Here is a 15,933-nt window from a genome sequence, read left to right on the forward strand (position 1 = left end):
TTTTCTGAACAAGCCATTTTATGGATGAAATCATATTTAACAAATAGGAAACACTGTTACTGTCAACGGTATCAAACCCCCTTACCTTGAATGTCCAGTCGGTGTCCCCCACGGCTCCATACTTGGACCAATTTTGTTTTCTTTATACGTTAATGATCTGCCAAATATATGTCAAAACATCGATATTCAAATGTATGGGGATGATGCAGTAGTCTTTACACATGCAACAACTGCCCAAGAAGCCTCACAAAACCTAACATCTGTACTGACCCGTGTACTGACATGGCTTACCAACTCATGTCTCTTACTGAATCTCAAAAAACCGTATGCACGGTGTTCTCTTGACAACCAATAGAAAGGACACGTTCTGACATATTTCTGGAAGGGGAAGAGCTCGAAACTGTTCAAGAATTCAAATATCTTGGTGTTTCACTGGATTCCACATTATCGTTTAAGAATCATGTAAAAAGATATCAGAAACTATTAAATTCACTCTTTGTAATTTTAGGCAAATTAGATCATAATTGTCAGAAAATGCTGCTAGGATGTTTCTTCACTCGACGATTTTTTTCTCATATTGAACTCTGTTTCACAAGCTGGTCGATTACAAGTGCAACAAGATTCAAACCAACAATACCACTCTTTAAAACCGCCACACAACTCTTCGGCAGAAAGCCTTCTTCTTTTCATCACTGCAATATTCTAGAGAAACACAATCTCCTGAACCTCGAGAGTCATTCAAATTTGCCTGCTCTGGATACAAGCCACCACATGGTCTTGCCCCACCCCCGTTAAATGAATACATTAAAATAAGAACAAGCAGTACAAGGGCCTCCACTAGAGGGGGTTGTGAGGTACCCTAGAGTCAAACAGTTATCAATTAAGGGCACTAAGATCTGGAATAACACACCTCGCCCCACATTCCCCACTTTTAAAGCCCGTTTTAAGAAATGGCTCAAATTACACCAAGTGTGTCATCACTTTTAATCGGCGCAAGCTCAGTCCCGCTGTGTCCTGCTGACTATCAGGCACTTGTGCGTTGTGTGTGTCATGGTATTGTGTTGTATTGTGTTGTATTGTATGGTTTTGTGAGGCGTATAATGTTGTATCGTTGTGTATTTTAGTGTTAATTGTATTGTGTTGTGGTGTACCACACCTGTTTTTGACCTGCCTAGGGACAAGGGATGTAAATGAGCAGTGTTGCTACACTCCGGCCTGTTTACATGTGTATCTGCGATACCAGTGTTCCTTTATATGCACTGTTCCTATTCAAATAAACAAATAAATAAAATAAACAAATCAATAAGTCACATTCGCAGTGTCTGCAACTCATGCACGCGTCAGTGGTCACAGCAAAGACAAGTTAGCAGACTCCCCCACGTGCAAGGTGGAACCGAGCTGGGCAGAAGCCACATCAGGTTTTGCCTCTTCGGATCAGTGAAAACCCGAACGCCAGCACGGCTGCTGGCTGAATGGGCCCAAACGGGTAGAAATCAAATCAAGCTTTCCAATAAATTCATGGGTCTCGTGCCAGGTAGAGTGACCAGCACCCAAAACTCTGTGTCCTTCAATGGTGGACCAAGATGCTGTTGTCAGACAAACTCAGCTTTCATGCTGTCTGACCTTCACTTTACGCTCCCAGATCCCCCCTCCTTTTCTCCCTCGTTGTATCGGCCAATTACCCCACTCTTCCGAGCCGTCCCGGTCTCTGCTCCACCTCCTCTGCTGATCCGGGGAGGGCTGCAGACTACGCCTCCTCCCATACATGTGGAGTCACCAGCCGCTTCTTTTCACCTGACACTGAGGAGTTTCACCAGGGGGACGTAGCGCATGGGAGGATCACGCTATTCCCCCCAGTCCCCCCTCCCCCCTGAACAGGCGCCCAAACCGACCAAAGGAGGCGCTAGTGCAGCGGCCAGGACACCTACCCACATCCGGCTTCCCACCCGCAGACACGGCCAGTTGTGTCTGTAGGGGCACCCGACCAAGCTGGAGGTAACACGGGGATTCGAACCAGCGATTCCCGTGTTGGTAGGCAATGAAATAGACCGCTACGCTACACAAATTTCCCCCTTGCCGACATGCATTTATAGTGTGCGTGAAGCAGTTTCCTCAAATCTTCCCACGTGTGGGAAAGTAGAAATACTGCTAGCTGGCCACCAAGCTGTCGTCCATGTATTGTTAGCATTGGAGCTTGGATTTAAATGAGCATTTAGTTGCACATTTAGCTACACATTTAGCTGCACACTTAACTGCACATTTAGCTGCACGCTTAGCTGCACATTTAGCTGCACATTTAGCTGCACATTTAGCTGAACACTTAGCTACACATTTAGCTGCACATTTAGCTGCACACTTAGCTGCACATTTAGCTGCACACTTAGCTGCACATTTAGCAACACATTTTGCTGCACATTTAGCTGCACATTTAGCTACACATTTAGCTGCACCTTATCTACACATTTAGCTGTACATTTAGCTGCACCTTTAGCTACACATTTAGCTGCACCTTATCTACACATTTAGCTGCACCTTTAGCTACACATTTAGCTGCACATTTAGCTGCACATCGCCCCCTGTATAGATTCATTTATTTCATGGTAAAGGCAGCAGGGCAGAAATAACGCTGAATACTCATAAACATGAAATCCAAACACCACGACCAGCCTGGCATGGCTCAGGAGGTAGGGCAGGTCGTCTAGTAATCAGAAGGTTGCTGGTTCGATCCCCGGCTTCTCCAGAGAGCATCAAAGTGTCCTTGAGCAAGACACTGAACCCCTAACTGCTCCTGATGAGCAGGTTGGTGCCTTGCATGGCAGCCTCCACCATCAGTGTGTGGATGTGTGTGAATGGGTGGATGTGAGGCTGTAGAGCACTTGGCGTGGTCAGTCGACCAGAAAAGCGCTGTATAGATGCAGCCCATTAACAACCAAACGTGTGTCTGATTACAGGTCGGTAATTCAACAACGTTCTCAGTGTGGTGGTGTACCACCGTTAAAGCTGCAATCCACCACTTGTCTCGTTACTGTCTCCATCTGAAACGTGATGATGATGATGATGATGACACACAGACAGTATTACAGTACAACAACGTTGTGATACAGCTGGATGTAGGAGAGAAATGACCTGTTCACACTGGTTTTACAAACAAGTGCATGTGAAAGTTGTTGTTTTTTTCAAGCCAAACTTTATTTGATAAGCAGCACATCCACAGACAGAGTCCACGGACATAAATCACATCACACCACCCAAGACTCTGCAGCAAGGAAAGCTAGAAGGTCCAGTTGCAGACACGGCTATAACTCATAGTTTACATGTCCTACCTGTTTTATCTATTCTTATTTCTTTATCTGTATCTAATCACAACAGCCTAATGTAGAGACGTCAGCAGCTGATATACTCATGTTCATTTTAACCTCAACTGCACATCATTTTTGCAAATGACGTGCAATTTCTATCTGTTTTGTTTCCATTTACTTCTTTGTACAGCATTTTGTATACGGCATTTACACGTTTTACGTTTTGTTGACTGGATGAACAAAAGTTGAATAACAAGAAAGCAGTCTGACGTTAATCATTAGCTGTGCTTCTTCCTACGGTTTTTCTTTACTAGTAGTGAATTAAAAGCATACCATTCTGACCACAAGGGGGCGCCACAGACAAGCTTGCCTTGGGCGCTGTGCCAGCTAGGGCCGGCTACGCATGCGCAGGGAAATGAAGGGCGTGGGGAGCGGGTACACTAGACTGACGGGGCTGCGGTGGGATCACGTGGACTCACACTGGCCTTCGTTGAGGATCTCGAACTCGTAGCTGGAACATTTGAGGGCGGCCATGGCACAGAGGTTCATGCTGCGTTGTCTCTGACTCTTGATGAGCTTCAGACAGAACACCGGGTCTCCGTCTCTGGGACAGTCCCGGACAGATTTGCATTCACACTTACGGGATGCTGGAGACAGAAGGACAACAGTAAAAAAATGACGCTTTACTGCGGGGCAGTTATTGTTGTTTGTCGTCTTTAAGTCGTGTTTTATCGATATTTGGATTTTAGAATCACGATACCCGGTTTTATTTTTTAATCTAAATCAATGACCATGTGAATCTACTGCCTAAATGTATCATAAAGACGAGGTCTGACAAGGAGTTCAATACCGTGAATCTCTTAATCTTAAATACGCTACAAAGAGACTCCCTGGCCGACCGCCAGGGGGCTCTAGTCGAGCGGTTAGCGACGGCGCCTCGTGGTGCAGTACAACCCAGGAAATATGGGAAATACGCTCGGTTACACATCTGGAAGTACTGTAGCGAATTCAGGGGGCAACCGGAAACCCAGACAGCCCGCACCGCGGGCGACTGTGCTAACCGGGCGACTAGAGGCTCGGACCCGTTAGCCAAGGGCTAGCAAGTCTAGTGTTCGTGGGCGTGACAGTATCTCTGGGGGTATAAACTGGTATAGTGTAGAATTCCCCGGGGATGTCATCGTCATTACTGGTTTCCTTCACACAGGACACTTCAAATCAAATGGACAAAAGCTACACGTGTACCGGTGGTGTTTCTGCTGATGGGCTCAAACCCTAAACCTGTTTTCTTCTCTTCTTGTCCACAAGATATCGACTTTAGGCACCAAAACTGCTTGGCAGCTCTCCATTGTGCCGGGTTCTTTTTGTGTTTTGTGCATCGTTCTGGTAATAAAAATCCATCTTTGTCCTGTAACCCTTATCCCTGTTTTGTTCTTCGTTGTCTGGGGATCTTTCGTTGCATTAGTTCATTGAATCCGCTTGTGTTCTGTGAAGCACTTTCACTGGGGTTTCTGAAAAGCGCTGTACATTTAATGTTGCAGTCATCATTGTTTTAACAGCACAACTACACCGGAGAGCGGCAAAACCACATCACCTGAAGTGCTTTCATTACACGTAAAATAGAAAAATAGAAAAGTAAAACTTACCAGTACATGTTTCCCATTCGTAACAGGTGTCGAGGTCGCAGGGCTCCTGAACAGAGCTCCTGGGAGCCAGCTGGATTCTAAATTTGGCCCAGTCCAGCTTAGATGCGTCAACCTCGTCACACGACCCCTCGGTGACGTACAGCAGCGGGTCCCCGTGACAGCGACCCGCGTGGAAGGAGCACAGGGACATGGGGACCACCACCCCAAGGTCGGCGTTTAGTATGCAGAGTGACTCCTGGTATTTCCTGCAGTTATGAGCACGAGCATGTACACCATCATGTACGCCATCATGTACACCACCAGCCACACATCCCACACCACATGCACCAGTACAGGCTTACATGGACAGGATACAGTATGAATACATACATACACAACCATTACATTTATACAGCACTTTATCTAGACACCCAAAGCGCTTCACAGAGGAGGAGGGGGTAACTCACTTCAACCACCACCAGTGTGTAGCCCCACCCGGGTGATGCACAGCAGCCATTTTGCACCAGAACGCTGACCACACATCAGCTTGAGGTGGAGAGGGGGAAACCACTCAGCCAGTTACATGGGGGGATGATTAGGTGGCCAGTGCCACTGGCACGGTGGCACAGTGGTTAGCGTGGTCGCCTCACAGCGAGAAGGACCTGTGTGCGAGCACCGGGGTAGTCCAGCCTTGGTGGTCGCCCCGGGTCGTCCTCTGTGTGGAGTTTGCATGTTCTCCCAGTGTCTGCGTGGATTTCCTCCGGGTGCTAAACTGTCCCTAGGTATAACTGTGTGTATGTCGGCCCTGTGATGGACTGGCAGCCTGTCTGGGGTGTCTCCCCGCCTGCCGCCCCATGACTGCTGGGATAGGCTCCAGCATCCCCGCGACCCGGAGAGCAGGATAAGCGGTTGGATCATGGATGGGTGGTTCTTTAATGACCACAGTGAGTCAGGACCTCAGTTTAACGTCTCATCCGGCCTCTCCTACACACGCTGTCCCCCCCTACCCGTCACTGTACTGGGGCATCGGGATTTGATATTTGTTGTTTTCATTAGGACCAGAGGGAAGACTGCCCCCTAGTGGCCCACCAACACCAATTCCAGTAGCAACTCCAAGTACTAGCCAAGTCCATGCCTGCTTAGCGTCCGTCAGGGTACATGTTGGCATGGCTGCCAGCAATACATACATATTATATACATCTCATGTAAATACATACATGCATGTGTTTGTATATGCATACAGTACATACATACATACATACAAACACACATCAGTACACAAGGTTTGTCTCCTGCAGGTTACACTACAACGACCGAGGCGGTCATCTTTACCGTTTTGGATTTTCAATGTTTAATAACTTTTTGGAAAAAAAGTACAGACCTGCCGCTCCCTGAATTCTCCTAAAATTGCATATATGTGTATTAAAGTGAGTTTTAGATCAATTGCACAAAGAAGTTATGATAAGATCTACCTAAAACGACCATGAGCGGTCGCTCGTAATTTGTGCGTGATGGTGCGCGTCATGTCAGTATTGATGACGTGTGTTGGTGGCGTCATTTCCTTCGTGAAGTTCGTTGCTCTGTCCTAGAAACCCACTAGCGCCCTCCAGTGACGAAAAATAGTCTACACTTGATGTGTGATGATGTCCAACATGTCTGGTTACAGACGCACCATGACTACCACCGAGGCGCTGCAGGATTTACAGGCGCTGGACGGCGGCCATTTTAAATTGTTTAACAATAGTATTGAAGATGTTAACATGTTAATTTTGGTGTCAGTTAGTTTCATAACAGACACACTAACATATGTAATGCATTAAAGGAGATACAGGCGGCCGCCGATTTTTGGCAAAATTTTAAATTTCTTATTATATCTCGACAATAATTGATAGTACTCAAAAAAATGAGACGTTTGACACCGAAATGAAAAAAAAATCCATCGTTCCTGTAGGGGGCAGGAGCTAAAACAATGACACCCAATCACATGAACTGTAGTGAGCAGGTTTTGATATGCAATGAGCGCGCATGCGCGAGTGTAGAGACTTGACGATAGTAAATGGTCAACGTTATGCCTTGGTCTCCGGTCCATTCGTTACTAATATAAGTACTATAAAGTACAAGACACGAACGACCAAGTCAAATGACTGGAACGAGCGAGCCGTCTATCAAACCCTCAGTGACACGCGCGTTTGTTGTGCGCATAACAGCTGCGGGAACACAAAGGCCGGTTGCTAACACATAGCTGCCTGCTAGCTCATTATAATAACGAAGCTGGTTTTCTCTTACATGTGTGACCTCATCCGGTACAGCTGATTGGTGAAATGCTTTCGCGTCAGTCAGCCGGTCTTTTCGGGGCGTGGCTTTGGAGGCATCCTGATGCTTTCTGATTGGGAAGGGCGGCGTCGAATTCGGTTTGACAATATTTCCAAGTTCTGCCCAAAATCAACAGCCGCCTATATTGCTCCTTGAAGATCTCAACCGGCTATTTATCTTGACACAATACAGAGTTTAAAACCCGCGGTGGTCAAAATAGTAGTTTTGAAGTTCGGGTCGTTGTTTGGGACTGTTTCAATGTTGTTTTCAGTTCTTTTTTTACGTGTCACGCTTTATAGGCCTTGGTACGTTTGTTAGATGAGCAACATGTGTTTCTCAGGTAATATTTTCACTTTTTCAGTTTTGCGACTCAAGTTCGACCATGTCTCTCTGGAATTTAAACTGTTTAAAAACAGTACTATTGTAAACTACTAATAAGACACGTTAGTCCCTAGCTAACGGGTCTGACCCTTTAGCCGAGCGGTTAGTGATGTCGCCTTGTGGTGCAGTACACCCCGTATCGATTCCCGCACCTGGCAACAAAATAACCGGTTACACTATATTTGTTAAAATGTTCATTTTGGTGTCAGTCGTTTCATAACTGAGACATACCAACATATGTAATGCATTAATATCTCAACTGGGTATTTGTCTTAATTTTTTTTTTTATTTCTGATTTTTCCCATTTTCTCCCAATTTAGTGGCCAATTGATTCCTATTCTAGTTCAAACACCCACCCTCGCACTACATGCGTTCGCCAACTGCATCTCTCCAGCTGGCAGTCTCAAAGGAGACGCCTCATCACAAAAGTGGCGAGGCGAATCCAGGCCAAACCACTGCTTTTTCCCCACACACACAGAGACACCTTCACGTGAGGAACACAAGCCGACTCCGCCCCCCTCCCGAAGACAGCGTTGCCAATTATTGCTGCTTCATCGAGTCCGGCCATAGTCGGATCTGACGAGACCAGGGCGCGAACCCTGGTCCCCAGTGGGCAACTGCATCGACACAAAGCCGATGCGTAGACCGCTACACCACCGCGGACCCTGGGTATTTATCTTGACACAATATAGAGTTTAAAAATCCGGCCATCATTTTGACCGCCCATGGTCGTTTTAGGTAGGAGTGAATTCCCGGTCATTCTACTGTTAAGATAAATTAAGTCAAAACAGCCTAATAAGGAATCATGTGTTTCTGCCCTTAAACATGCAATTCCATCACAAGCCATCTATCAAACCTAATATCAAAGTGATGTTTTGTGTTTTTCAATTTTTGCTACGCTTACATTAGAAAACGTAACTTCATAACTACAGTCAATGTTTTAGACTACATAAAAACACAGCCAATATGACAGATTTACATCACTACTCAGTAATGTCAAAACCCTTTTGTAATTCTTTGGTCTGGTGTCTTTATGAAGACATCACTATGACTGTAGAGGTGACTATGACTGAAGAGGTGACTATGACTGTAGAGGTCACTATGACTGAAGAGGTGACTATGACTGAAGAGGTCAATATGACTGTAGAGGTCACTATGACTGTAGAAGTCACTATGACTGAAGAGGTCACTATGACTGAAGCAGTCACTATGACTGTAGAGGTCACTATGAATGTAGAGGTCACTATGACTGGAGAGGTGACTATGACTAAAGCAGTCACTCTGACTGTAGAGGTCACTATGACTGGAGAGGTGACTATGACTGAAGCAGTCACTATGACTGTAGAGGTCACTATGACTGGAGAGGTCACTATGACTGAAAAGATCACTATGACTGCAGAGGTCACTATGGCTGAAGAGGTCACTATGACGGTAGAGGTCACTATGACTGTAGAGGTCACTATGACTGAAGAGGTCACTATGACTGGAAAGGTCACTATGATTGAAGCTGTCACTAAGACTGGAGACATCACTATGACTGAAGAGGTGACTATGACTGAAGCAGTCACTATGACTGGAGAAGTCACTATGACTGTAGAGGTCACTATGACTGAAGAGGTCACTGGAGGGGTCAGTATGACTGGAGAAGCCACTATGACTGTAGAGGTTACTATGACTGGAGAGGTCACTATGACTGAAGAGGTCACTATGACTTGAGAGGTGGCTATGACTGGAGAGGTCACTATGACTGAAGCTGTCACTATGACTGAAGAGGTCACTATGACTGGAGAGGTCACTATGACTTTAGAGGCCACTATGACTGGAGAGGCCACTATGACTGGAGAGGTTACTATGACTGGAGAGGTCACTATGACTGGAGCGATCACTATGACTGAAGGGGTCACTATGACTGAAGAGGTCACTATGACTGGAGAGGTCACTATGACTGAAGACGTCACTATGACTGGAGAGGTCACTATGACTGAAGACGTCACTATGACTGGAGAGGTCACTATGACTGGAGAGGTCTCTATGACTGAAGCAGTCACTACGACTGGAGAGGGCACTATGACTGGAGAGGTCACTATGACTGAAGAGGTCACTATGACTGAAGCAGTCACTACGACTGGAGAGGGCACTATGACTGGAGAGGTCACTATGACTGGAGAGGTGACTATGACTGAAGCAGTCACTATGACTGTAGAGGTCACTATGACTGGAGAGGTCACTATGACTGAAAAGATCACTATGACTGCAGAGGTCACTATGGCTGAAGAGGTCACTATAACGGTAGAGGTCACTATGACTGTAGCTGTCACTGACTGGAGCGGTCACTATAACTGGAGAGGTCACTATGACGGTAGAGGTCACTATGACTGAAGCTGTCACTATGACTGGAGAGGTCACTATGACTGAAGCGGTCACCCTGACTGGAGAGGTCACTATGACTGGAGAGGCCACAATGACTGGAGAGGTCACTTTCACTGAAGCTGTCACTATGACTGAAGAGGTCACTATGACTAAAGAGGTCACTATGACTGAAGATGTCACTATGACTGGAGAGGTCACTATGACTGGAGAAGTCATTATGACTGGAGAGGTCACTATGACTGGAGAGGTCACTATGACTGGAGAGGTTAATATGACGGTAGAGGTCACTATGACTGGAGAGGTCACTATGACTGGAGAGGTCACTATGACGGTAGAGGTCACTATCACTGAAGCTGTCACTATGACTGGAGAGGTCACTATGACTGGAGAGGTTACTATGACGGTAGAGGTCACTATGACTGGAGAGGCCACAATGACTGGAGAGGTCACTATGACTGGCGAGGCCACTATGACTGGAGAGGTCACTTTCACTGAAGCTGTCACTATGACTGAAGCTGTCACTATGACTAAAGAGATCACTATGACTGAAGCTGTCACTATGACTAAAGAGGTCACTATGACGGAAGTTGTCACTATGACTGAAGATGTCACTATGACTGGAGAGGTCACTATGACTGAAGATGTCACTATGACTGAAGCTGTCACTATGACTGAAGATGTCACTATGACTGGAGAGGTCACTATGACTGGAGAGGTCACTATGACTGCAGAGGTCGCTATGACTGGAGAGGCCACTATGACTGGAGAGGTCAATATGACTGGAGAGGCCACAATGACTGGAGAGGTCACTATGACTGGAGAGGTCACTATGACTGGAGAGGTCACTATGACTGGAGAGGTCGCTATGACTGGAGAGGCCACAATGACTGAAGCGGTCACTATGACTGGAGAGGCCACAATGACTGGAGAGGTCACTTCGACTGAAGCAGTCACAATGACTGGAGAGGTCAGTATGACTGGAGAGGCCACAATGACTGGAGAGGTCGCTTTGACTGGAGAGGCCACAATGACTGAAGCGGTCACTATGACTGGAGAGGCCACAATGACTGGAGAGGTCACTTCGACTGAAGCAGTCACAATGACTGGAGAGGTCAGTATGACTGGAGAGGCCACAATGACTGGAGAGGTCACTTTGACTGGAGAGGTCACTTAGATGAGTGATGAAACGTTTCTGTCATGAACCTTTGTTTCCAGATAAACTAATTCAACTTCCTGTGGTTTTGGTGTGAATGCTACTCACAGGCAGCTCTCCCGTTGGATGCAGACACATTCCCCTCCCTGGAGTCTCTGTCCCGGACTACACTGCCTCTCAGGAACAAATGGATTTTCTGGGTAAAGGCACAGTAAGGGGGAAAAAAAAAGAAATCATCAGTCATTTTGTTTGTACAGCATTTGAAATCTTTGCATGCAAAGCGGGTTTTAGATATATGTAATCCACGTGAATAGGAAGAATAAGGAATGGAAGTAGGGCCAACCACCATAACATTGAAATACAAATGTGAGGTTTTAGACCAAATGCACAAAAACATCCACTTCTCTCTCATTATGTGTGTTTGCAGTGCATTCAGGCTCCTCTCAAGAGTTTGAGCTGAAATCTCATGTCAGTAATCTCATGTCAGTAATCCTCATTGGAAATGTTCCTATTTTTTATGTCTGTGTTTGAATGGTTGCACTTTGTGCTACATGCTTAAGCGGTTTCCTATTATTATTATTATTATTATTATTATTACGTTGTTATTATTTAAATGGCATTACTACATCAGTAAAAAGTAAAGGCACATCTTGTGAATGGGGATCATTAACTAAATTCAAAATAAAAAGTATGCCCTCATCAATACAGGTTTAATAACACCAAAAACAATTATACACAATGGTAATAACAATAATTACTGCTGCTGCTACTACTACTACTACTACTACTACTGCTACTACTGCTACGACTTCTACTCCCACTGCTGCTACTTCTACTACTACTACTACTGCTACTACTACCTCTACTGCTACTACTTCTACTACTACTACTGCTACTACTGCTACGACTTCTACTCCCACTGCTGCTACTTCTACTACTACTGCTACTACTGCTACGACTTCTACTCCCACTGCTGCTACTTCTACTACTACTACTACTATTATTACTACTGCTACTACTACCTCTACTGCTACTACTTCTACTACTACAGCTACTACTTCTACTACTACTCCTGCTACTATTACTACTGCTAATATTACTACTCCTGCTGCTGCTGCTACTACTACTACTACTACTACTACTTCTGTTAGCACTATTTTTACTACTACTACTACTACTACTACTGCTACTACTATTACTACTGCTTCTACTACTCCTGCTGCTACTACTATTACTACTGCTAATGCTACTACTATCAATCAATCAGTCAAGTTGCATTTGATACAGCAATTTTCTTGCTGCAACAGCCACTCAAAGCGCTTTACATTTCTGGTCAAATCTGAATTTCAGACACCTGTTCTAATACTACTGCTACTACTACTACTATTAATGCTGCTAATACCACTACTTCTACTACTAATACTTCTACTACTACTATTACTACTGATAATACTGCTACTTCTACTACTACTACTAGTCAAGTCAAATCAACTTTTTTGTATAGCCCATTATGACAAATTACAAATGCACCTCAGTGGGCATTATAACAACACAGCATCCTGTCCTTAGACCCTCACATCGGGAACAACTCCCTGAAAAACCCTTTCACAGGGAGAAAAAATATGAAGTAACCATTGGGAGAGCAACAAAGGGAGGATCTCCTTTCCAAGACGGACAAACATACAATAGATGTTGTGTGTACAGAATAAAACATAATTTACAGAATACAATATTGAAAGAGGATAACAGAATTACAATGGAGTTATAAAATATATGAAGAATATGACAAGTAGGATGCAAAGCAGTGTCCAGACGCTGTTGCCAGCAGTTTTAAGACAGCTATGGTTAAACCTCTCCTTAAAAAAACAACACCTTGAGCCAGGGTCTCTTAATTATCGGCCAGTCTCTAATCTTCCATTCTTTTCTATAGTACTAGAGAGAGTTGTGTATCAACAACTTTCGACCTACATAGAAGAAAACCATCTATATGAACCACTTCAATCAGTTTTCAGGGCCTGTCACTCCACTGGAACTGCTCTGACCAGAGTGGTCAACGATCTCCTACTAGCTATGGACTCTAATTCAAATTCTGTGCTTCTACTACTGGACCTAAGTTCAGCGTTTGACACCATTGATCATGCTATACTATCAGACAGAATACATTGTAATTTTGGTGTCTCTGGTTTAGCTCTCGCTTGGCTTAAATCCTACTTATCTGGAAAAATACATCGTGTCTGCTATAATATTACATCAAAATTCTCTGACATTAAATGTGGCATACCTCAGGGCTCGGTTCTTGGCCTTCTACTTTTCTCTCTTTATATTTCGCCTCTTGGCCAAATTATACGCAGTCATGGAATACATTTTCATTGCTATGCTGATGATACTCAGCTGTACGTGCCTGTAAGGGCTGATGATCATACTCAAATGATGTATTTAGAGGCCTGCTTGGCTGCTGTGAAAAACTGGATGTCACTTAACTTTCTGCTTATAAATTCGGATAAAACTGAGATACTGGTCGTTGACCCTGCTAGACAATGAAACCATTTTGATCTTGTAACAATATCAATCAATAACTGTGATTTCACAAAGTCTGGCAGCCAAAAATCTTGGGGTTATGTTTGATCCCAGCCTTTCCTTTGATAAGCACATTCAATAAATTACCATAACTGTCCTTTTTCCACTTACGTAACTTAGCTAAAATTCGGTCTTTCCTATCCATGGCTGACGCAGACTCTAATACATGCATTTGTTTCATCCAGACTTGATTACTGTAATGTTCTGTTTTCAGGTCTGCCACACTCTAGTACTAAAAGTCTTCAGATGGTTCAGAATGCTGCAGCTAGAATCCCAAGTAAATCTAGGAGATTTGACCATATTACACCAATTCTTGCCGCCCTTCACTGGATTCCTATCCATGCTAGATCAAACCTCAAGGTGCTTCTACTAACTTATAAAATCCTAAATGAGCTTGCCCCATCTTACCTGTCTGATCTCCTTAAACCATACAGTCCATCTCGAGCTCTTTGCACTCAATTTTTTATTTTCAAACATGTAACAAATAATCTGATGCATATGGAGATTTGTTCGCTGAGTTTGACGCGTGGATTTGTTGATCACTTCAAATTATTGGCAATGGCTTATCTGTACGTTATAGTCTGCTTATTTACTTGTTCGAAATAAATAATCATCATCATCCTCAAAATACAGGGCTCCTGTGTGCACCCAAAGTTAAAAAGAAGTCAACTGGTGGCAGGGCCTTTTCTTGTCGGGCCCCGTTCTTGTGGAATAACATGCCTGCTGCCATCAGACAATCAGAATCTGTTGAGTCCGTTAAGTCCAAATTTAAAAATCACATTTTTGCCTTAGCTTACATTTAGTTGCCTTTAAAACAAGTTCTTCACAACCTGGACTGCATGGCGGGTCGGTTTCTGTCTCAATGAATTTACCAACCACTGTTCTGCCGACGACACTATAGAGTATAGATTATTGACTGTTGCGAACTGTCCTCGTCTTTCATGTCTTTTCTCTCTCTGAATGATGTCTTCTCCTTTCTCTTCTTCTGTGTGTGTGAATGGTGTGATGTGAGTCTCCCTTGTGTGCACGTACAGTCTGTCCTCCCGCCAGGTCTCCATGGTGATGGTGGTCACCACCTGGACACTGCTTGGCATCCCTCTCATCACATTTTCTTTTTACATATCTTATAAATCCATATCATTTTGTTATCCTGGTTCAACGTTATATCCTTCCCTCACTCAGCCGTGTGACTACTGTGTTTTTTTTCTTTTTCTTACATGGTGATGGTGGTCGCGTGGCTCGGGTTCTGCACTGTTCCGGCGGCATCTGGACACTGCTTGGCATCCTCCTTACCATTATCATAGTCTTCATATATTTCATAATTCCATTATGAGTCTGTTATCCTCTTTAATTTTGTATTCTGTAAATTGTGTAAACACAACATCATTGCACGTTGCCCGTCTTGGGAGAGAGATCCTCCTCTGTTGCTTTCCCTGAGGTTTCTCCCTATTTTTTCTCTCTGTTAAAGGTTTTTCTTTTTTTTAGGGAGTTGTTCCTTATCTGATGCGAGGGTCTAAGGACAGGATGCTGTGTTGCTATAAAGCCGGCTTTATAGCGTGGCAAATTTGTAATTTGTGATAATGGGCTATGCAAATAAAATAGACTCGATTTGAAGCTAAGCTGGTATTGTGGGTAATGGCGTCTCCTATTACTAGCGTGCGTTGCTTTACTCCGTTGACAGGAGCGGGGGAGGCATGCTGGCTGGCAAGACTGCCAACAGAGCTGGTGAGGGGCCAAAACCGGTTTGCAGTCCGGAGAAGTGACTGCAGGCCAGGCCACGTGACCGGCGGCTTCCTTTTGCCTTCCCACACCGGTAAACAGAGACAAACTCTGCTGCATCTGCCTACGAGGCTGAGCTAGTGCTAACAATAGCAGGTCTGCTGTCCGGCCCGGGGATAAAGCTATCTGGAGGGCCCGTCACGTCTCACTTAATGCTACCCAAAAGAAGCTGCTCTAACTCACGGATACGCCTCTCTAGTAGAGACAACCTATCTGTATGCAGAACAGTCACCACACACCATCGTTTGTTTTTTTCTATAAATTTATTTCTGATTTTTCCCAATTTTAGCAGCCAATCGATCCCTATTTTAGTTCAAACACTCACCCTCGTACTGCATGCGTTCGCCAACTGCATCTCTCCGGCCAGCAGTCTGGAAGGAGTCGCCTCGTCACGAAAGTGGGGAGGCGACTCCAGGCCGAACCACTGCTTTTCCCCCAC

The 15,933-nt window shown here is 44.8% G+C and overlaps 1 protein-coding gene across 1 annotated transcript in view; it reads right to left on the reverse strand.

Moving 5' to 3' along the window:
• Window positions 1-3,164: 3,164 nt before the first annotated feature.
• Window positions 3,165-15,933, reverse strand: part of c6 (complement component 6) — a 43,263-nt gene continuing 30,494 nt past the window's right edge. The window contains exons 16-18 of the mRNA XM_056290843.1: window positions 11,247-11,334; window positions 4,943-5,187; window positions 3,165-3,946 (exon numbers count right to left, since the gene is read on the reverse strand). Coding sequence (XP_056146818.1) covers window positions 3,765-3,946; window positions 4,943-5,187; window positions 11,247-11,334 — 515 coding nt within the window. The 3' untranslated portion in view covers window positions 3,165-3,764. The remainder of the gene's footprint in view (window positions 3,947-4,942; window positions 5,188-11,246; window positions 11,335-15,933) is intronic.

This window comes from Lampris incognitus, chromosome 12, assembly GCF_029633865.1.
Source record: "Lampris incognitus isolate fLamInc1 chromosome 12, fLamInc1.hap2, whole genome shotgun sequence".
Taxonomy (NCBI): domain Eukaryota; kingdom Metazoa; phylum Chordata; class Actinopteri; order Lampriformes; family Lampridae; genus Lampris; species Lampris incognitus.